The following is a 23,103-nucleotide window of genomic DNA, read 5'->3' as shown; positions in this document are numbered from 1 at the left end:
AAATCATATCATTCAATTAAAAACCCATTTTTACCCCTAGAATTTTAATATTTACATTATTACTTAATTATTTAGGTTCTCTTTTTTTATTTTTATATATTTATATATATATATATTTTTAAAAAAATAAAAACCATATTGTGGTTTTTTATATTTTTTTTTATATTTTATATTTTTTAATTTATTTATTTATTTATTTATTTATTATTTATTTATTTGTTTGTATTTATAATTAATAGTCATATAGTTATATTTTAAAATTATATAATTATATATTAATAATCAAATATTCATATATTCATATTTATTATATCTGGCAAATAGTGTATATATATTCAAAAAAAAAAGAAAAAAATGGGCGATATAATATTAAATGTGTTCGAATTGGTGGATAAAAGGCTAAACAGGCTAAAGGGGTTAAAAGCAAATACGTTACTGGATTGCGAGTCATTGCTGTCACAATATAAAAAGATTATAGAAATTTTATTAAATGCAAAAAAGCTTTTAGAAAAAGATCCTGATGATCCGTTGGCTATACAGAAGAATTTAATTCAGGTTGCCCTTCGTTTAGATTTAGCAGAGAAAGAAGAAAAATTAGTTCAAACCAAAATAGATAATAAAGATTATGATAATTCAATGGCAACATCTATATTTTCACCAAATAGTTCATTGTCACCTATAATGTCACCCACCTCAACTTTAAATCAACCAATTTCACCTTCTTTATTATCAAATAATATTAATAATAATAATAATAATAATGATACAATAAATAGTAATAATATATCAACTAATTCACCAGTTTTTACATCAAATATTATTAAAAATGATTCACAAATTGATCCATTAGTTAATCAAATTTTAGAAAATAATATAATTACCACACCACCTTCCGAATCTGCAATACCTTTGATAGAATCAACTAAAGATAAAGTTAAAAAAGATGAGAATTTTCAATTGGACGCAGCTGAAACAAACAATAAAAATATTATGACATCACCACCATTACCTTCAAAACATTTAAATAATAAACCGATTATATCAAAGAATAAACCTCCATCTCCACTTTTAAGTAATGTTGTAATAGATAAACCAATAAGCCCTAAGAATAGAGATTCAGAGAAAAAAAATGATGAAAACTTAACAGTTAAACAAAAGAGCGAAAAAATAACTCAAATGCTAATGGAACAACATTATTTAAACAAAAAAGCTCCATCTTCTTATAAACCAGGTGATATCGTTTTTTCATATAAAGAAGAATTATATAAAAATATTTCAAATAATAATTCTAATGATAATAGTAATATTGATAATAATGGTAATAATGGTAATAATAGTAATATTGATAATAATAATAGTATAAATGGTAATAATATGGATACATTACAAAATCAAACTATATCAGTTGAAACAGTGGTAATAACAAAAGAAAAAGTTAAAAGAGAAAATTCGCCAATAACAGTTAGTAGTGATGATAATAATAGCACTAAAGAGGAGGAGAAAGAGGTTGTTTTCAAAGGAAAGAGAAAGAGTAGATCAGCTATTAGCTTCCCATCACCACCATTAGATTCAATTCAAGAGCCATTACAACTATCAGATCTTTCATCAATCCCACCACTTAAAATTAGCAATGATAAGGTTGAAAAGCAAACAAATGATATTCCAGGTATAGAGATAGTCGAAGAAAAAGATCAAAAAGATCAAAAAGATCAAAAAGATCAAAAACAAGATCAACACCAAGAACAACAGGAACAACAACAAGAGCAATCACAAGAACAACAAAAACAACAAAAACAAGAGCAACAAGAAGAAGAACAACAACAACAACAACAACAACAACAACAACAACAACAACAACAACAACAACAACAACAACAACAAGAACAACAACAAGAATCACAAGAACAAAAACCAAGATTATCAATTAAAGAGGAAATTATAATTATTAAAGAAACTATTGAACAACCAAAAGAACAAGATATTTTAGAGAGTCAATCAATCAAAAAAGTAGAACCAATTGAAGAAAAACAAATAAATATTGAAATTACAAAGGAAACTATTGAAATAAAAAAAGAACCATTAAATTTAATTAAATCATCATCTAGTGAAAATAAAGATGAAAAAGTTATATCAAGCTCATTAGTTGATACATTTTTACTTAGACATAGATTTGGTACATCATCAACATCAGATTTATCAATTTCGCAATTTATACAACCACATTTCTCATCAGAGTCAGTAATTTCATCTTCATTACCAAGCTATGGTCATCAACCACTACCACAAAGCAGCAGCAGCCATAATATTATAAGTAGTAGCTATATAAACAGTAGTAATGGAAGTTTAAGTAGCTCTGGTGGTCATTCAATTGGTATTAGAACTTCGCAACAAAAAATTTCACAAAAACTAAAACTAGCTAAACAAAATCCAATAATTAGAAAGCAATCAGATACTAAAATTGGCCATGCTAGATCCAATAGCAATAATTCAGTTCGTCGTTCTGATGGTCTCATTAATTCGAGTAGTTCAATAGTATCTTCATCTTCATCTATTTATACCGAGAGTAATTTAAATGATAGCGGATCAAATCAAACCTCTGTTAATAGTAGTTCAAATGGAATAAATAGTTTAAATAATTCTATAAATAATAATAACAACAATAATAATGGCGATAAGTTTTATGGTGTTGGAGCTAGTATTTCTGAAAATATAATTGAAGAGGAAATTAGTGCAAATAATTTTATTGGCCAAGGTGAAAGATTAGCATTACTTCAATCATTATTAAAATCAGAAGAGTTAACAAATAATGCAGAGAATAAAGTTATCGATGAAATCAATAGAGTTACTAGACAGAAATCACAAGAGCTTTATCAATTAGTTTGGGAAGTTAGACATTTAGATAAATCAATTGCTCATATTTTAAATAATAGATTACAAATTTCAGATATTTCGGATATTGGTTTAATTCCAGATTCAAACACAAATCAACAAAATTATAATTCATCCTCATCAACAGTTATAGAATTATCAAGAGAGTTAAAATTTACTTTAGAGCGTTTAGTAATCTTGTTAAGAACCGAACCATCAATTCTTCGTGATACTTTATATAGGGCTGGTTATTTGGGTGAAAATGTTGACTCTAGTTTCAAAGCATCCCATACCGATCTATCACAGGCCATTGTATTCTCATTATTTGGTAATTGTTTTACTGCCACAGATGAAAAACTTTTACTTTTAACAATTAAATCAATAACAGAAATTGAATTTAAAATTACAATGGAAAAGAAATCATTTGGAATTCATGAACCATTTTGCTTTACTTTATTATCCACCTATTTAAACTATACATATGGTAAACCTTATTTAATTTCTGTACTTAAAGATATTGTAGTTTCAATTATTCAAGATCATAATCTTAATCTAGAAAACGACCCACAAAAGAAAGCAATGTTGGCCTCCATTGGTATTGTCGAGGATGAACCATTAATTGATCAAAATGTATTATTACAACAATTTACTGGCGAGTTTTTAAAAAGAGTTTGTGCTTTATCAAGTTCAATCCCATATGCCCTTAGATGGATAAGTAAAATTATTATTCAATTATGGCGTCAACATATTAAATCCCAACGTCCAGTTGGTTTTATCCCATCAGAAATGTCAAATATGAGGGATAGACAAGAAGAAAAAGAATATATTATTAGATTGGTGTTTGAAAACTTTTTTATCCCTGCAATTATCAGACCTGATCATTATGGTGTTATTTCAGGTTTAACTATCAGTCAAAAATCAAGACACAATTTAATTCAAATTGCTAAAATGGTTTTAGATTTCCTTCGTAATCCCTCATTAATTCCAAGATGGTTAAATGAAAGTATGGAACTAGATTGTATATTAAACGAATACTTTGTTGATTTAATTCAAGTAGAAGAGCCAGAAGATTACTACCACAGACCAGTATTTGAATTAGAATTGGGTCAAAATCTATTAGTATCGTCAACAGATCTCTTTATAATTTTAGAATTAATTTATCATAATGGTCCAAATAATTTAAGTAAAAGCAATAGCGATTTAGAATTTACCAATGAAATTCAGATAAATAATATAAATAGTAATTTAAATAACAATAAAAATATAAATAATGATGATAATGTAGATCCAAATAATATAAATAATAGTGAAACCCAACAACAACAACCATTATCACCAACAATTACTTCAAAACATATTAAAGTTGAATTTAATTTAGAAGAAATATTATTACAAAATGAAGTTATTGAAATGATAAAGACAGTTCAACCAGCCTCACAATTACAAGAAGGTATGAAATTTTTAGTTATTAATGTAGTTAGCAAGAATGGTGGTAAATCGGAAAGTAAAATTTTCCAACAAGCATCAGCACATTGTATTAAATTAGCCAAAGCAAATCTTACATTAGCTCTTAGTGTTTTAAATTTTATTTGTGGTTACAGTAAATCAAATAATGTTTGTGAGCTTTTACTTATGCAATGTGGTAGAAATAGATCAATGGAGTTAAATATTTTAGAGGCACAAATCGAGGAAACTATCCGTTCACTTTGGGCTTTACCAGATAATTATAAACAAGAGGATTATAAAGTATTATTAGACCATATGTTTGAAGACTTCTATAAACGTGATAAAAAGAGAAATTTAGAAAAGCAATTAAAAGTATTATATTTAGATCAATTACAAAGACACAGTGCCCAGATTGCTGCTCAAAAGAAAATCAATATCGAATTTTTAACAAATCAAAAGTTCCGTAAATTTAGAGATAAAACTTATGATAGAATGCAAGCAGAGTTTGTTGGTTCTTTCATGTCCAAATTTAATAGTCATACTGGATATTGCTCATGTATACCGGGATTAGATAGTTCAATTAGCTGCCAAACTTGCTCACTGAAATCAATTATGATTAAATCTTTTATTCAAAAAACAAAGAATGAAATGACTAATTCAATATGGTGGAATTTATCAAACACTACAGAAGATGAATTATTTATTGCTTCAAATATTTTAGAAAGAAATCTTTTAACTCAAATTTATAACTTTACCTTTAATGTTTCAATGGAGGATATCACCTTTTCAAATGATTTAATTTCAAAATTCTCACTTGTAGATCACAGCCTATTAATTAACGAAAAGTTTTCAAGTCAAGCTCCATGGGAATTAGCTCAAGAAGAAATTAAAAAAATTAATTTATATAAATCTCCACAAGATAAAATGAAATGTATTATAGATACATGGAATATAATTTTTAGTAAGTTTTAAATTTAAAACTTAATATTATATTATTATTTCATACTAATCCAACTTTTTTTTAAATTTTTTATAGATTACACAAAGCCATTTGGTAATAGTGGTCCAGATGATTTCCTACCAATTATGGGTTATGTTATTATTAAAGCAAGACCTGAAAATATACTATCAAATATTCAATATATACAATTATATTCAGATTTAAGTGATGATTCAGAAATCTGGTTTATGAATTTAAAGTCATCAATAGAAATTGTTAAAGAGGTATTAAAGGATACAAAACATAAGAATAATTGGAGAAAAGGAATTTTAGTTGAAACAAACGAAAGAATGGAAAATATGCGAAGATATTTAAAGAAAAAAGAAAAATTAAAACAATATCGTACTTCGATAGTTCAAATTGAAAGTAATAGTGGTACTCCAAACTCACCAAACTTTAAATAATATAGTTTTTTTTTTTAAGATAAAAATAAACAAATTTTTAGAAATTTATAAATTATAACATAAAAAACGATTCTTTGTTATTAAATTAACACTTTTTATATTTTACAATTTTTTATAAATAATATAATATATTTTTTTTTTTATTAATAATAGGGAAAATTAAAATATTTAATTTAAATTTGTAAAAGAAATATCTATTTAATATTGTAAGAAGAGGTGGAAAAAACTAAAAGATTTTGTTGTATATTAAAATTATATATTGTTTTTTTTTTTGTTATTTTACATTTCTGAATAATTGTGTTGTTGTTGTTGTTGTTGTTGCTGTTGTTGTAATTCTTGTTCTGGTTGGGAAATATTTTGGTTTGAAGAGTCAACAACTGGAATACCTTTTTCTCTATTTTTTTCATCAATAGCACGTGAGGTTTCATCTTGAACTTGTTGAACCTCTTGTTTAATATAAGTACCAAAAGTTGAAACTTTATTAATACCCATTGAAATTGTTGGATTTTCTTGTACGGTAGAATAAAGGCTATTAACTTGTTGGGATAAGTAATCACCAGCACTCTTGAACATACCAGTAATTTGGAATTTTTCATCAATTTGTTGGGCTTTTTCAACAACAACATTCTTTACAGCAGTAGCATTTTCAGTGATATGAAGTTTATTATCGATTTCGTTTGCTTTGGCTTTAACAGCTTCAGCACCAACTTTAATATTTAATGAAATCATATGTTCTTCATCAACTTGACGTGCTTTAATAACTGCATCTTGACCAACACTGTAACCAGCTGCAATAACTGATGCTATGACTGATGTCTTGGTTCTTTCACTATCTGGTACTGAGTGTTCTCTATTTACAATATCTTCTTCAGATTGTGAGGTAAATTGATTTGGTTGTTGGTCTTGAGTTGGATTACTTGAGATTTGTTGTTGGAATTCATTTTCTAATGCTGGTGTAAATGGAACAACTTGAATAACTTTATCTACAATTAATGCATTTGTTAAAAGTAATGCTGTTTTAGCTGCTGAGTCTGATTCAAATACAACAATAGCTTGTTGAGAGGCACCACTTGGGTCGCTAATAATTTAAAATTAAATTTTAATTTTAATATCCGATTTTATAATTTAATTATAATTTTTTTTATTTTTATTGCTATAACCATATAGTTTTTTGAAATTTTTTGTTTATATAAAACTTACGTCTTTAAATATAAATTTACAATTCTGCCACAAAATGAAAAGAAATCTGAAACAGTTTTAGTGTTGGCTTTTGGTGAAATATTTGAAACATGAACAGTGAATTCTGGGTTCATTTTATTATTTATACGCTTTTATTGTTAAATTAATTAAGTATTTAATAAAATTTATTGTGAAAAAAAAAAATAATATTATTTGTGGTAATAAGAAAAAAATTAAAATTTTTTTTTAAAAAAAATAAAAATAAATTAAAATATTTATTTTTTTTAAAAATTCAAAAAAAAAAAAATAAAAAAAAAAATAAATAAAAAAATTTTAATAATTACATAATTAGGTTATTAATATTAACAAGGTAACCACATCGTTAGTTTTTATTAAAATAATTATTTAATTAAATTAAAAATCTATAAAATTTGAAATTATAATAAATTAATAAAAATTTAATTTATATTAAATTTTATTTTTTTAAAATAAAATTATTTTAATTTATTAATAAAATAAAAATCCAAAAAAAATCTTACAACGAAACCCAATTGATTTTGAAAACTTTACCACCATTAAATAATCAAAAATTTTAATCTATTTTTTTTTTTTTTTTTTTTTTTTTTTATTCAATTACACACATAAAATTCAAAATATAAAAATTTTTTTTTAGAAACAATTAGTTTAAATAAACATTTTGTTTTTTTAAATTTAAATATATATTTAAATTTTATTTTGTTTTACTATAAATGCAGCAATTTGATCCATTTTTTTTTTTTTTATAAGTGGATTTTATTCTTTTATTGTTTTTAATTATCAATAGGTTTGGGGTTGGATGGCCTTGATTCAATATTTCAACGATTATTTAATTTTTAAAAGGATAGAGTGAATAATTATAAATATTTTTATGGGAATGTTGATTAATTATTTTGAATTCATTAAAATTTCTCTAAATTGGATTGGATCGGATCATTCAATAATATCAAGATTTATTGTGTTATGATTATAGGTGAAGTATTTTATTGAATCATTAAAATATCAATTATTGTGTAACATTCAAAATATGAATTTCTAAAAAGTCGAAGCCACATTGTAATGCTCTATGTGCTGTGTTTTTAAAATCATTATTAACTGTTTTAATTTCTGAAATTGATTGTTCATGTGGTACTTGCATGGGATGAAAATAGTCAACTTCACTTGGACCTACAACTTTCCATCCTTTAGGGTCATCAAATGGTAAACCTTGTTTTCTATGTCCAAGAAATGGAGGTTCAGTTGATGCTTTTCTTCCTTCATTAGCTATTTGAATACCCATACGTGGACCAAAGATTTTGCAAAAATCTATAACTCTTTTTAATTGCTCCTTTTGTCCATCCTTCCATAATCCACTATCACTATAGCCCCATAATATTAGATTTATCAATATGGTTTTGTGAAGGTTTTTGAAAAGGAAAATAAAAATATTATAATTAATAAAATTCAAAATTTAAAAAAAAAAAAACCTCCCCTGTTTCAAATTATTACCAATTTTGATTGTAGCAGATCTACATTTTTTTCTTCAATACAAATTTTACTTATTTTGGAATTGATGTTTTAAATAAATTAGGAAATAGTTATAGATTTAATTAATTAATCTAAATTTAATTTTTTTTTAATTTTTTTTTAAAAAACTAAAAAGTATTTAAAGAAAATAATTTCATTATATTTTTTTTTTTTTTCATTATACACATTCAGGTAAATTTATTTATCATTAAAAATATCATGTATTATTTATCATTAAAAAATATCAAGTATTATTTATCATTTAAAAATATCAAGTATTATTTAACATTCAATTAAGTTTTCAATCAATTATCTTTTGTTTTTTTATTGAATGTAATGATTATTGGTAAGTATTATGGATAATTAAAAAATATCAAGTAATATGGATCATGCAAAAGTATCAAATATTTAGCATTTAAAAAATAAAAAGTAATATGGATCATAAAAAATATCAAATATTATATAGCATTTAAAAAATATCAAGTAATATGGGTTCGATAAATGTCGAAAAATTTATAGAAGCAATGGACGAGTCTTTTAAAGATTATCAAGTTTTACTGTCATATATTTACAAGGAAAGTGAAAAACCATTTATATTTTTCAAAGCAGCAGGCTATGAAGAAATATTGGAAATCGAAGAAAGAAATGGTGATTCAATAAACAATTGTAAAATAGAGGACTCTTTACCAAATAAAATCAAAACAAGAGATACAGAAAATGGTGTCAAAGTTGGTGTATTTAAACTTACCTTATTCAAAGATGGCTTCAGTCTAGGGAATGTCATCAGTCATGCAATTTTTGATCAAGGTGCAGTGTGTTATTATTTTAAATATGTATCACAACTCTATAATAATGGAAGAGGAAGAACCATATTGGCCAAACCTCATTTTACAGATTATAGTGCTTTTAGTAGCGAGTCTATAATATTTAATGACATGAATGAAGCTCAATTATATGCAAATCAGATAGGCTTTTCATATCCATCATTGCATGCAATATCCGCAACCCACCCCATCCCACTAGTGTACAATATAGAATTTAATATAAATGAATTAGAAAACTTCAAATCAAGCATCGATGGTAAACAAGCTGGTATTTCAAAAAATGATATTATCACTGCAGTTTTTTTTAAAATGTTTGCATCACAGCTTTTAGATAGTGATATCTTTAGCTTAAAATATGCATGTAATATCAGAAAAACTGCTGGTTTAGGTGAAGAGGCTTTAGGTAATATTTATATTCACTGTTGTATACCATTAAAAGTTTTGGAAATTAAAGAGAAATCACTTCTGGAATTAGCAAAAATCAGTCGAAAAAGTGTTTCAAAGATATCTGTAGATCATTTTAAAAAAGATTTAATATGGTATAAATATATACAAGATAACAAAATAGATTCTGATGGTTATTTTTTCCCGACACCCTATACAACAATTTTATCAAATTGGAACCAATTCGACTATAGTCAGGTTAGATTCAATGATTCCACTCCCTATGCTCTAAGGACGATCTCAATAGCTTCTAAAGGTACAAATTTCATATCATTCGATATAAATAACGACAACAAAAAAATAATTTCAACAACAATTGCAGTTACATTCGACAATATCGATGCAATCACAGAAATGGGTAATAATACAAATTTATTTAAAATTATAAAATAAAAAATAATCTTAAAATAAACACATATAAATTTTTTAGAAAATTAAATATTTTGGAGTTGATGATCTGTCGGGTAGAACTACTTGTTTAAAATAGGGAGAAAAATTTAGCTAAGTTTGACTAAAAAAAAAAAAATTTCTGAGTTTCCCCCACTCCCACACCCACCCACTTGACTAATTTTTTCATTTTAAAAACTTAGAAACTTAGAAAAAAAAAAAAAAAACTTAGAATTACATTATTTTTTTGTATGAAAAAAATTTAAAATTCTTATAAAATTTTATTTAATCATTCCATTTTTGAAATATTTGAATAATTATAAAAGATAGAGTTTTCGACAATATCTACTCTTGAAATGTTTGCCCATTCCCTTAATAACACACATTGTTCTATTCTTTCCCAACCCAAATTTGATCTGTTGTCTACATGTAACCAACAACTTAGCACCCGAAAATGTTCTTTCAATTTCAACGGACGAAGAAGCAACTGAAAATACATTTCTTATAATTGATTATAATGTTGGATATTGAATACTATTTTCTTTCCAATATTTTATTGTATCATTTCTATGATCTAAACTTTCTTCTAAGTATTTTTGGATTTCTTTATACTTTGAAATATGTATTTGTTTCTTTTTTTTCTTCAATAAGCATTTAAATTAAAGGTTCATCATAGTTGCTATATACCCTCTCTTTGGCAAAGTGATAATCTAGAGTATTTATTGTATCATTTGAAAGATTGTTTTTTTCTCTATATTTTTTTGCTGCTAAACATTTACCATCTATTAAAAATAAGATATTAGTATAATTTTTTAATCAATAAATTAAATAATAATATGTATACTTTACCATTTGTAAAATGATATCTAATGCTATGGATGTTGATAGCTTTTTGTCTAGATCTTAAATTAAATTTCTTTTGGTAATAGGTCTTTTATTTGTTCCTTCCATTGATATTAAATTATTAATATTAAAATATTTATTTTTTATAATTTTATATTTATTAATGTTATTATTTATTAATTTATTTTTATTTTTTTAAAATATAATAATTTTTTATATTTTTATATATATTAATAAATTTTGATATTGATATATAAATAAAAATTTTGAAGTATTTATTTGGTAATGTTCCCGGTGGAACAACTTGGTTAAAACTATAACCGAATGTGAGTGTTGCCGGACTATTTGGTAGGAAAATATTAATCATGACTGATTACTTTATTTAATTATAATTAATTTTAAATTATGGGAAAATTTTTAAATATATAACAAAACAGAGTAATAAGCAGAGGGGGGATTAAATATATATAAGGTTTTGAAAAACTAATAATTAAATTATTACTTTAAAGAGTTGAAATGTTGGGTTCAACTTTGTAGAGAGAATAGTACCAATTATTGCTTTTATGGGTAATTTTTTGTGTATCTTCTCGGTAATAGATTTAAACAATCTTTGAGAGTTTTGATGTGAGATTATTTGGTAATGTACCAGGTAGAATTACTTGGTTAAAATCACGACCGAATGTGAGTGTTGTGAGACTATTTGGTAATGAGCCCGGTGGAACTACTTGGTTAAATTTAGTTCCGAATGTGAGTGTTGTGAGATTATTTGGTAATGTGCCGGGTAAAACTACTTGGTTAAAACAATAACCGAATGTGAGTGTTGTGAGACTATTTGGTAATGTGCCGGGAAGAACTACTTGGTTAAATTCATTATCGAATGTGAGTGTTGTGAGACTATTTGGTAATGTGTCAGGTAGAATTACTTGGTTAAAATCATCACCGAATGTGAGTGTTGTGAGACTATTTGGTAATGTGCCGGGTAGAACTACTTGGTTAAAACGATGACCGAATGTGAGTGTTGTGAGACTATTTGGTAATGTGCCAGGTGGAACTACTTGGTTAAAATCATAACCGAATGTGAGTGTTGTGAGACTATTTGGTAATGTGCCGGGTAAAACTACTTGGTTAAAATCATTACCGAATGTGAGTGTTGTGAGACTATTTGGAAATGTGCCGGGTAGAACTACTTGGTTAAAATCATAACCGAATGTGAGTGTTGTGAGACTATTTGGTAATGTGCCGGGTAGAACTACTTGGTTAAAACGATGACCGAATGTGAGTGTTGTGAGACTATTTGGAAATGTGTCGGGTGGAACTACTTGGTTAAATTCATAACCGAATCTGAGTGTTGTGAGACTATTTGGTAATGTGTCGGGTAGAACTACTTGGTTAAATTTACCACCGAATGTGAGTGTTGTGAGACGATTTGGTAATGTGCCGGGTAAAACTACTTGGTTAAAAAAAAAACCGAATGTGAGTGTTGTGAGACTATTTGGTAATGCGCCAGGTGGAACTACTTGGTTAAAATGATGATCGAATGTGAGTGTTGTGAGACTATTTGGTAATGTGCCGGGTAGAACTACTTGGTCAAAACAATTACCGAATGTGAGTGTTGTGAGACTATTTGGTAATGTGCCGGGAAGAACTACTTGGTTAAAATGATGACCGAATGTGAGTGTTGTGAGACTATTTGGTAATGTGCCGGGTAAAACTACTTGTCTAAAAAAATAACTGAATGTGAGTGTTGTGAGACTATTTGGTAATGTGCCAGGTGGAACTACTTGGTTAAAAGCTTTATCGAATGTGAGTGTTGTGAGATTATTTGGTAATGTGCCGGGTAGAACTACTTGGTCAAAACGATGACCGAATGTGAGTGTTGTGAGACTATTTGGTAATGTGCCGGGTAGAACTACTTGGTCAAAATAATAACCGAATGTGAGTTGTGTGAGACTATTTGGTAATGTGCCGGGTAAAACTACTTGGTTAAATTTACTACGGAATGTGAGTGTTGTGAGACTATTTGGTAATGTGCCAGGTGGAACTATATGGTTAAAAAAATGACCGAATGTGATTGTTGTGAGACTATTTGGTAATGTACCAGGTGGAACTACTTGGTTAAAATTATAACCAAATGTGAGTGTTGTGAGACTATTTGGTAATGTGTCAGGTAGAATTACTTGGTTAAAATTATAACCGAATGTGAGTGTTGTGAGACTATTTGGTAATGTGTCAGGTAGAATTACTTGGTTAAAATCATCACCGAATGTGAGTGTTGTGAGACTATTTGGTAATGTGCCGGGTAGAACTACTTGGTTAAAATAATGACCGAGCGTGAGTGTAGTTATTGTATTTGGTAAAGTTGTTGGAGTTAACTTTTCAGAAAAATGGGGCAAATATAAACTTGTCAAAAATGGTGGAAATTCATTTTTATCAGGTAGTGTATCACCAAACCAATTAAGTGTTGTTATATATGATTTATCTTTAAACTGGTCATATTGTGATATTTCAAAATCTACAACACTATATTCAATAAACTTTAAAATATGTTTATGAATTTCATTTCTTAAAAATATATTATTCCAAACTATATATAATAATCTATAATGAATAGTTAAAAAGAGAAAACATCAATTAATATGTTTTTAATAAATCGATTATTATTTAAATTTATTGTTAAGATTTATTGTATTGTTTGTATTGTACTTACCTATCACTAATATTACTACTGTTTTTTAATTCTTCTTTTACACTAAAGTTAATTAGAGATGATAATAGCTCATTCATTGTTAATATAAAAATTTTTTTATAAATTTATAAAAAAAAAATAAAATTTTTTTTTTAAAATATCTTTTTTGGATAACAAAAAAAATTATAATTAAAAATTTTTAAATATTTTTTATTTTTATTATTATTTTGTTATTGTTATTGGAATGTAGTTATTGTGAGTATTTTGAGATTATTTGGTAATGTGTCAGGGAGAATTACTTGGTTAAAATTATCATATAATGTGAGTGTTGTGAGACTATTTGGTATTTAATTATTAGTCATGAACTGACCACTTTATTTATAGTTTTTTTTTAGTATTAATGTTATGTTTTTACTTTGTTTAGGAATTCATTGATTCACTTGGTGCGGACATATTGATTATTACCTTGGCTATTTTTTCTGTGGTAGTCAGAGCCAGCTTCTGTTCATATAAGCCGGGACCACTAAGATCAGTATTACAATCTTTGTGGTTTGGTCTAGTCTGTGTTATACCTGCATTCTGATTGATGAGACCGGACCGGGTATCGTTTAACGATTCATACCATTTAAAATGGCAGAGTTCTGAATTTGGGTGGATATCAGGATCCAGATGTTTTTTTACGGTGTTACTCCTCACCTTGGTAGAAGAATGTTAATCATGACTGATTACTTTATTTAATTTTATGTTTAAGGAAAAAGATATTTTTTTTTTTTAAAAAATTATATTGCAAACAAAGTTATTAGCAGAGGGGGAATTAAATTTATAGGAATTTTAAAAATTAACAGTTGATTTCTTATTATGAGGCTTTAAATTTTTGGGTCCAACTTTGGAGAGATAGGATAGTACCAATTATTGCTTTTCTTGGTAATTTCTTGAACAAATGAACCTTTTCGGTTTCAGGAAGTGGAAGTAGACTTAAACAATCTTTGAGGGATTTGATGGTGAGAGTTATATCTTTTTCAGTGTGGGGAACTTCTTTAGTTATAATTCTGCCAAATGCACCTATGACTATTGGGATTATTTGTACATCAAATGATCTGCCATCTGGGTCTTTGTATTGGTTCTTAAAATGTTTTTTGAAGTAATCGTATTTCAATAGTTTTTCATGTTGTCTGAACAGCATATTACCATCGAAAGGGATACATACATCAATAACACGGATGATGTGTTTTACTTTATCAATAACTACAATATCAGGTTTATTTTGTATTGAGTTAGAGTTTTTAAAACAAACATCACGTAAGATTTCAACATTGATGATGGTTTGATTGTTTTCCTTTAAAGAGTTTGAGAAGATGGGTGCCTTGAAGTTTGTGATGTTGGGGATTTTATAACGTTTAATAAGTGATTTAATGATTTCAGTAACAACCATGTCATGACGGGTGATTCTACCGAATTTATTCATACCTGTATTAGATATGAACATATGTTCCAAATTTTTTAAATATTATTGATACATAAAATTTTTATTTTAATATCTTAAATTAAAAAGACTATCAATGAATTGTAACAGTTGCTGTAGTTGTGGTTGTTTGTTGTTCCTACATTTGAAAATAAATTTTTGTTGTTTAATACAAATTGATACATGATATCAACACAATTTTTAAAGCCTGTAAAAACTTATATTAGTTAACTTTGTAAATATCCTAATTGGTTAAAATAATGACCGAATGTGAGTGTTGTGAGACTATTTGGTATGGAAAATATTAATCATGACTGATTATTTTATTTAATAGTTAATTACTTCACATGTTAAAAAAAGAGTAATATGTATTAAACAGGGAATAATAAGCAGAGGGTAAAATCTTTAAAAGATTTAAGGAAATTTTGTAATTGGTTAAAAGATTTAAATTTTTTGTGCCAACTTTCAAGAGCGAGTACGGTACCTATAATTGCGAGTCTAGGGTATTTTTACTTTCAAGAATTTCTTTTCGGCTACTGGTAACGGAAGTGTATTAATGCAGTCTTTAGAAAAAAAAAACTTCATTATTGGAATGGATGTTGCATCTCTTGTATTTGGATTTAATGTATAAGATACTTCTTCCGTTATGATCCTGCCAAATGCACCAACAACTATGGGAACAAGTTCAACATTATATGACTTATTATGACCAATCTCACTATCCTTGTACTTATATTGATTCTGGAAATATGATTGTAGGTAGTGATACTTGTTTAATTTTTCAGCTTGTTTAAATTCAATATTACCATCAAAAGGTACACAGACATCTATAATATACACAAGGTGTTTAATATGATCAATTACCACAATGTCTGGGTTATTATCCGTCGATTGAGAGTTTTTGAAGCATATATCCCGAATAATTTCAATATTGGTAGTCATTAAATTCCAAAAACTTTATACTTGTGGGTACTTCGATGTCTTTTGAAATGATAGAAAGTCGCTTATAATCGTTATATTTTGATTGTGAATAAGTAATGTGTGGATCTGAGTAGTTTTTAACGTTTGGAATTTCATAGCGTTTGATCAATGATTTACTAATCTTGGTTACTGCTGCATCATGACGTCTTATTCTACCGTGTTTATTCATACCAGTACAACCACCAACTAAGTGTTCAATTGACTCATCAGCACATTTGATGTTGATTACTGCTGTGGCAACTGAATAGATGGCTCTACTAATTGCGTCCAGTAGTGGGGTGTTTGTGGATACTAGTTTATTAATGATTTCTTCGCATATCTCATTTGCATCTGATAGTTCACTATGAGTGAGATTGACTTTTGTTCTTGTTGATACACGTGGATTACTAGGGTTCGAGAGGGCAATTCCAGTAGCTTCACTGTGTAATGACAGGTAGAAATCAGGACGTTCGTGGTTTGAGATGGTTGCTGATCGGGTGTCTCTAATTTCTTGACGAATTTCTTTTGCTTTTGTTGATGTTGGGCCAATAGGAGTATTAGCCTGAAGACATTTAATTTTCTTATCAGCTGTTTTAATTTGGGATCTGAATGAGTTAAGTTCTAAAGAACCTGTACCAAATTTCTGATCAAGGGGAAGATTATTAAATGTTTCAAGGGCTCTTTGGATACATCCTTTTGACGTTATAGCTTTTTCTTTGTTTCTTAAATTAATTATTAATTTCTGTAAATCGTTTAAATTTGAATTTACCAATTCCGATTGAGGAACTTCTCTACTGCTTAAGATACCTGTTTGCACATTCTGATTGGCTGCAGCTGAGAGTGATACTGATTTAAAAAGGATATTTTTGTTGTGATTATTCATATTTAAATTAACAGATTGTTTCTCTTCCAACAGGAGTTGTAATCCTGGGCTGTCAGAAGGTTAAGATTTCGCAATACAACGGGGTGTTGTACAGTGACCGATCTACGCCGCGGGGAGGCACTTAACGTGTGATCTTGGTAATGTGCCGGGTAGAATTACTTGGTTAAAATCATTACCGAATGTTAGTGTTGTGAGATTATTTGGTAATGTACCCGGTGGAACTACTTGGTTATAATAATGATCGAATGTGAGTGTTGTGAGACTATTTGGTAATGTGCCGGGTTGAACTACTTTTTTAAAACGTTGACTGAATGTGAGTGTTGTAAGACTATTTGGTAATGTGTCGAGTAGAATTACTTTGTTAAATTCATAACCGAATCTGAGTGTAGTTATTGTATTTGGTAAAGTTGTTGGAGTTAACTTTTTATAACAATAGAACAAATTTAAAATTGTCAAAAATGGTGGAAATTCATTTTTATCAGGTAGTGTATCACCATTCCAATTAAGTCTGGTTATATATGATTTATATTTAAACTGGTCATATTGTGATTTATTAAGATCTACAACACTATATTCAATAAACTTTAAAATATGTTTATGAATTTCATTTCTTAAAAATATATTATTCCAAACTATATATAATAATCTATAATGAATAGTTAAAAAGAGAAAACACAATTAATATGCTTTTAATTAATCGATTATTATTTAAATTTATTGTTAAGATTTATTGTATTGTACTTACCTATCACTAATATTACTACTGTTTTTTAATTCTTCTTTTACACTAAAGTTAATTAGAGATGATAATAGGTCATTCATTGTTAATATAAAAATTTTTATTTATTTTTTTAAAAATTTATAAAAAAATTTTATTTTTTAAAAATATCAAGATATTTTAAATATTTAAATTTATATAAATATTTTTCAAAAAAATATCAAAACCATTTGAAATAATTTAATAAATTAAATTAAATTTTATTAAAAAAAAGATATAAAATTATCAAAGCTTAATTTTTATAAAAAATTTTATTTAATTTATTACACACTAATAAATGAGCCAGTTTCACCACTCCTGATTCTAATGGTTGTGTTTTATTATTTTTTTGTGCAGTTTTAATTGTAATTAAAAAACCACTCAAACAAATTAATATATAATATCATCATGGGGTCTAAATATATCTCGGGCGCTGTATTAGGGATTTCTTCATTATATCTGATACCACCAACGGAATTCCTTTGTTTATATAAAGATTACCCAATGCTTCTTCACCCAATCCTGTGAATTTTCATATGTTGCAAATATATTTTAAATTAAATACTTCATCTATTTAAAGATGTTTGAGTGGTTTTTTAATTACAATTAACACTGCACAGTGGGAAAATAAATTTTAAAAAATATTTCTTTTTTTTATTTTTCGAATTTTTTTTAGAGTTCTAAAATTATCGTTATCTCCATTTTTACCGATTATCGTTATCGTGTTCATTATCCACTTCTTAAAAAAAATATTATCTCTTTTTTATCTTTTTTTTAAAAAAAATTATTCATTTTTATCCACTTTTAAAATTTGCCAATAGATCCAAAATAACAGTTCAAATACGCACATCATAGTTTGTTTCTTTTCCGCCCTTTTTTTTTTTATTTTTTAAAAAAAAATTTTCTATTTTTTTAACCATTTTTTTTTTTTTTTTTTTTTAATTTTTTTGTAATTAATATATTAATATGGGCGCTTTTTTTTTTTTTTTTTGAATTTAAATTTTTAAATTTTATTGATTATTATATTTTTTTTATTTTCCTTTCAAAAATCTTCACAAAACCATATTAATAAGAGTCTTTTACTCACACCTCTTCAATAATAAAATGACAATATAATATTTTTTAAAAAAAAAAAATATAAATCATATTATAAAAAATAAAAATATGATTTTATATTTTTAATAAAAATAAAAAAAAAGTTGTTTTTATTTTTTTGTTATCACCATAGAATTATTTTTTACTATTATTTTTTTTTATAATAGTAAATTATTATAAATATAAATATAAAATAGACCCAAAAAATAACTAGATTGCATCAACATTAGGTTTTCTGAATTTTTTTATAACAATTCTATTTTTTTTTTTTTATAAATTATTATCCTTTTTTTAATTTTATTATCCACTTTTATCTATTTTTAATTTTTTTCGAAAAAAATATTCATTTTTGGATAATTTCTTCCCGGTTATTTAAAAAAAGATAAACGGAAACGATAATTTTCGAACTCTAATTTTTTTTAAATCATTTTTAAACTTTTAAATTTTAAATATAATTACTAGAACATAATCAAAATGAGGTTAATTGATGAACTTCGTTTCTTAATATTCACTTTCAAAAGCAGAAACCATTACTCTAATAGAAAATTGGGTGTTTCACAAAACAACAGTGGCAAAAACAATTCATAGATATGAACAAACAGGTCCGATCATTGACCATCAACGTTATGGAAGAGAAAAAAAGATTCTAGAAAGAGATGAAAATCTGATATGTTTCAAAAATTTTGAATTGTGTAATTGAAGAATGTAAAAGAAGCATTAGATTAGTGCTTATCATCATCTGTTTCATATCTGACTTGTCAGTTAGAAAAGTTTTGCATAGAAATAATATTGTTAATAAAAAGAAATTTAAATGTAGTTCATCAAACAAACATGTTCAGCATAAAAAATCATCAATTTTATAAATTTATAATATTTTAAAATTTCTAAACTATTGAAATTTATATAAAATTATATTATTAATATGTTATAATCCGAGATATCATAGTATTTCCACACATTTTCAACCCTTAAATTATCTTTAAAAAATTATGAAAATAATAAAAAAATAAATGTCAGATCACACAAAAATATCAAGAATAGAAATCAAATTTGAAAGAAATAGAATATAAATATAGGTAAAAATAAATATAAACATATCAACTATTGTGTAACATCCAAATATATCAAGAACTATTTAGCAGCACCAACAAGAAAAAAGTGCTTTAAAATTTTTAGCTTTGTCAAGTCAAATTTTAGCTTTGTCAAGTCAAATTTTCATTACATTTATTTATTTGTTTTTTTATTCACCCATTACATTTATTTTTTGTTTTTTTATTCAACCACTACATTTATTTGTTATTTTAATTATTCACCCATTACATTTCATTTCATTCTATTATTAATATGGTGGTTAATTATGTATTCTGCGTGGTGGTATACATAATTTACCATCCGGCTCTAATATACGAACCTCCCCGTAGTATAGCTCGTAATACTCTTTACAAAGAGTGGCTGATAGTATTAAAAAAATATAAATAAATGGTATTAATATCATTTTATTATCTTTAAAAATTAATTATAAAATCTTTAAAATTTTTTTTTTTCTTTAATTTTTTGGACATCACTCTTTTTTTTTTGAAAGTTTAATAAATAATTAAATATTTTAAAAAAAAGATTAATATTAGATTTATCAATATGGTTTTGTGAAGGATTTTGAAAAGGAAAATAAAAATATTATAATTAATAAAGTTCAAAAAAAAAGTGATGATTTTAATCAAAAAAAAAAAAATTTTAAAAAAAAATTAAAAGAAGTGGAAAAAAGAGAAATATTATGATGTGTGTTTGTGCTGTTTTTTTTACATAAACTTTCAAATTTTAAAAAAGGATAAAAATGAATAATTTTTTTTAAAAAAAAGAGATAATTTTTTCTAAAAATTTTTAAATGAATACGCTAACTATAATTGGTGAACTGAGAATAATGATAATTTTTAATCACTAATTTTATTATAATATTTTTTTTTTTTTTTTTTTTTTTTTATAAGCATTTACAAAAACTGTGGGGTATTGCTAAATCTGAGCATGATATATCTTCGGGTATTGGATCTAATAAACCATTTGAACTTTTAATATTATTTGGGTCAAATACATCAATTCCTCCAAATTCTGGATATTTTGATAAAGCTCTTATTGTATCGTAAAGTTGAAATGGAGAGAATAATCTATTTTCATTTTCTAATAGATTTTTTTCGACATTGGGGTATTTATTTGTAAACCAGGTAGGTAAAATAATATAGAGTACAGGAAATGCAACTTCGATTGAACCACCTTTTGTCCATGAATAATAGGGACCCATATGTTGACCATGGTCACCAACCAATATTAATACAGTATCATTTAGCTTTGATTTTAAATCTTGACCTAGGAATCTATTAAACTGTTTATCTGCAATTTTTATAACCTCCATTGTTCCTTCGTGTGCATCCATTAAACCAGCAGAAACTATCTTACCAACTTTTGAGTAATTATCAAATATTTGATTAATATAGTCAAATATACGATCGTGGATATGCTTATTACCTAAACAACGTCTTCTTATTGAGTACGGACCTTCAAATATACCAAATGGTCTTTCTAATGGAAAAACTTGAGGTGAACAAAATGGCAACACTAATTCGTGATCAATATTTGGTTTTTCTACTTTTAAATATGCATCAAACCAATCTTCGCATGTTGGGTAAATCCATGATGTGATATAACTATCATTTCTAAAAGATTGAAAAAATAGGGGATTCTTTTCAAATGAAAAAGGTTCACCATTATTTGAGTTTTGAATTTTTTCTGGAATGATTTCTCTGTCCAATTTGTCGTATTCTAAAGAATTGTAGCCAGTATATAGTGCTATATAATTGGGATCTGAATATGGTTTTAGTGAATGATATCTAAAAAACTGAAATACTTTGGAATGACCTTCATTTTGAATAGCTTGTAATGTTTCAAATGTTTTAGGTAATGCACGTTTGAAATGAGCCCTTGATAATGCATCAATGAGTATAAATAATATATCTACAGGTTTAGTTCTTTCAGCTGAATTCATTTTTTTGATTTTATTTTCAAATGAACTTAATTTTGGTTCGTTGAAATTGCTTGCTCGTTCCAATGATGATTTCTTTAAAACATTTTGAAAATGAATTTCTGTTTTATTACCACAAGTTGCCATTACTGTTTCATCACTAATTAAGATAGGTCCGTTATATTGATATTTTTTCTTTTTATATTGTTTTTCTAATATTTTTAAATCATCTGTAAATATTCCATAACTTCTTTGCTCTTCAAAAAATGTTGGTGATGTTGTATATGAGATCTCTACTTTATTTTTACAATCGATGTGTAAATAATTTTTTTCATCTAAATATGAAAAACCCTTCTCCAAAGGACATTCTCTTGAACCTGCAACTACCCACGTTGAACCTGTGGGTTGAAACGCTGGCCATACTATAAAGTCATTTTCAATTTTGCATACATTTGGATTACTATTATTTAAATGAATTAATATTTTTCCATCAATTCCTACTAAAAAATCTTTTTTTATTCTAAAATGATTTATATTAAACAATAATGTTATAAAAATTATTAAAACCAATATACTGAATAAAATTTTTTTTATTTTGAAATACCTAAAAAAAAAAAATTTAAAGTTAAAATTTTATTTTTTTTATTTTTTTTATTTTTTTTATTTTTTTATTTATTTTTATAATTATAAATATTTACTTTAGTAAAAACCACCAAGTAAGAAAAGTTAAAGTATATAGTAGTAAAAACCCAGATAAAACTAATAGATTATATTGACCATGATTCATTAAGGTTGCACTGGTATCTTTTGTTGTTTGATAAAAAGTTGTAAAAAAACAAAAAATAAAAGATGTAACTGTAATACCATTACCATCATTTATAAACCTTAAAAGTAAATTTGATATTTTAATATTAAGTTTTATATTATTACTATTATCTTTGACACATTTATAATCTGTTCCTATTATTCTATTGTTTTTATTATTATCATTATTTTCATAATTATTATTATTAAAATTATTTATTATTTGATTTAATAAAGTAAAAAACCCTATAAAATATAATATCGATGATAGAAATATTTCCACTCCAAAAGTCTTGATGTGCCTATGGGTCCAATCGATATCTTTTCTCCCTTCTAAAGACCATTCATATATTTTATTACCCAAATAAACAAAAAAAACACCTATTGATATTGATAAAATTGTTGATTCTCTTATTTTCATTCTATATTCTAAAATAAAATATTTTATATAATATTGTTTTAAATAAATATAAAATTAAATTATAAAATAATTAATTAAAATAAAATAA

At 25.9% G+C, this 23,103-nt stretch overlaps 10 protein-coding genes across 10 annotated transcripts; 2 read left to right on the top strand and 8 right to left on the bottom strand.

Annotated features, from left to right (window-relative positions):
- Positions 1-354: 354 nt before the first annotated feature.
- DICPUDRAFT_82438 (uncharacterized protein) lies at positions 355-5,718 on the top strand (the record flags this gene model as incomplete). The annotated part of the gene is made up of 2 exons (XM_003291730.1): positions 355-5,275; positions 5,351-5,718. The coding sequence occupies 2 exons, from the start codon at positions 355-357 to the stop codon at positions 5,716-5,718; spliced, it is 5,289 nt and encodes a 1,762-aa protein (XP_003291778.1).
- Positions 5,719-5,997: 279 nt separating this feature from the next.
- DICPUDRAFT_156413 (uncharacterized protein) lies at positions 5,998-7,665 on the bottom strand (the record flags this gene model as incomplete). Its single annotated transcript, XM_003291724.1, has 3 exons — positions 5,998-6,796; positions 6,919-7,046; positions 7,642-7,665. The coding sequence occupies 3 exons, from the start codon at positions 7,663-7,665 to the stop codon at positions 5,998-6,000; spliced, it is 951 nt and encodes a 316-aa protein (XP_003291772.1).
- Positions 7,666-7,939: 274 nt separating this feature from the next.
- DICPUDRAFT_156412 (uncharacterized protein) lies at positions 7,940-8,597 on the bottom strand (the record flags this gene model as incomplete). The annotated part of the gene is made up of 2 exons (XM_003291723.1): positions 7,940-8,291; positions 8,569-8,597. 2 exons carry the CDS (start codon positions 8,595-8,597, stop codon positions 7,940-7,942), a joined length of 381 nt encoding a protein of 126 aa, XP_003291771.1.
- A 330-nt stretch (positions 8,598-8,927) lies between these two features.
- Positions 8,928-10,100, top strand: DICPUDRAFT_156411 (uncharacterized protein; the record flags this gene model as incomplete). Its single annotated transcript, XM_003291729.1, has 1 exon — positions 8,928-10,100. One exon carries the CDS (start codon positions 8,928-8,930, stop codon positions 10,098-10,100), a length of 1,173 nt encoding a protein of 390 aa, XP_003291777.1.
- A 243-nt stretch (positions 10,101-10,343) lies between these two features.
- DICPUDRAFT_73159 (uncharacterized protein) lies at positions 10,344-11,160 on the bottom strand. The gene is made up of 2 exons (XM_003291722.1): positions 10,944-11,160; positions 10,344-10,876 (listed from the first exon to the last, which is right to left on the bottom strand). The coding sequence occupies exon 2, from the start codon at positions 10,591-10,593 to the stop codon at positions 10,384-10,386; it is 210 nt and encodes a 69-aa protein (XP_003291770.1). The 5' UTR covers positions 10,594-10,876; positions 10,944-11,160; the 3' UTR covers positions 10,344-10,383.
- A 376-nt stretch (positions 11,161-11,536) lies between these two features.
- DICPUDRAFT_82434 (uncharacterized protein) lies at positions 11,537-13,721 on the bottom strand (the record flags this gene model as incomplete). The annotated part of the gene is made up of 2 exons (XM_003291721.1): positions 11,537-13,535; positions 13,645-13,721. The coding sequence occupies 2 exons, from the start codon at positions 13,719-13,721 to the stop codon at positions 11,537-11,539; spliced, it is 2,076 nt and encodes a 691-aa protein (XP_003291769.1).
- Positions 13,722-14,479: 758 nt separating this feature from the next.
- DICPUDRAFT_156409 (uncharacterized protein) lies at positions 14,480-15,088 on the bottom strand (the record flags this gene model as incomplete). The annotated part of the gene is made up of 2 exons (XM_003291720.1): positions 14,480-14,746; positions 14,831-15,088. The coding sequence occupies 2 exons, from the start codon at positions 15,086-15,088 to the stop codon at positions 14,480-14,482; spliced, it is 525 nt and encodes a 174-aa protein (XP_003291768.1).
- A 495-nt stretch (positions 15,089-15,583) lies between these two features.
- On the bottom strand, positions 15,584-16,928 carry DICPUDRAFT_156408 (uncharacterized protein; the record flags this gene model as incomplete). Its single annotated transcript, XM_003291719.1, has 2 exons — positions 15,584-15,912; positions 16,184-16,928. 2 exons carry the CDS (start codon positions 16,926-16,928, stop codon positions 15,584-15,586), a joined length of 1,074 nt encoding a protein of 357 aa, XP_003291767.1.
- A 102-nt stretch (positions 16,929-17,030) lies between these two features.
- Positions 17,031-20,275, bottom strand: DICPUDRAFT_156407 (uncharacterized protein; the record flags this gene model as incomplete). The annotated part of the gene is made up of 4 exons (XM_003291718.1): positions 17,031-17,538; positions 17,674-17,715; positions 18,394-18,424; positions 20,170-20,275. 4 exons carry the CDS (start codon positions 20,273-20,275, stop codon positions 17,031-17,033), a joined length of 687 nt encoding a protein of 228 aa, XP_003291766.1.
- A 408-nt stretch (positions 20,276-20,683) lies between these two features.
- Positions 20,684-23,015, bottom strand: DICPUDRAFT_99127 (uncharacterized protein; the record flags this gene model as incomplete). The annotated part of the gene is made up of 2 exons (XM_003291717.1): positions 20,684-22,394; positions 22,489-23,015. 2 exons carry the CDS (start codon positions 23,013-23,015, stop codon positions 20,756-20,758), a joined length of 2,166 nt encoding a protein of 721 aa, XP_003291765.1. The 3' UTR covers positions 20,684-20,755.
- Positions 23,016-23,103: the final 88 nt, after the last annotated feature.

The sequence above is a fragment of the Dictyostelium purpureum genome (assembly GCF_000190715.1).
Source record: "Dictyostelium purpureum unplaced genomic scaffold DICPUscaffold_297, whole genome shotgun sequence".
NCBI lineage: Eukaryota > Evosea > Eumycetozoa > Dictyosteliales > Dictyosteliaceae > Dictyostelium > Dictyostelium purpureum.
The sequence above is the reverse complement of the archived record's forward strand: the minus strand, read 5'-3'. Positions and strand labels throughout refer to the sequence as shown.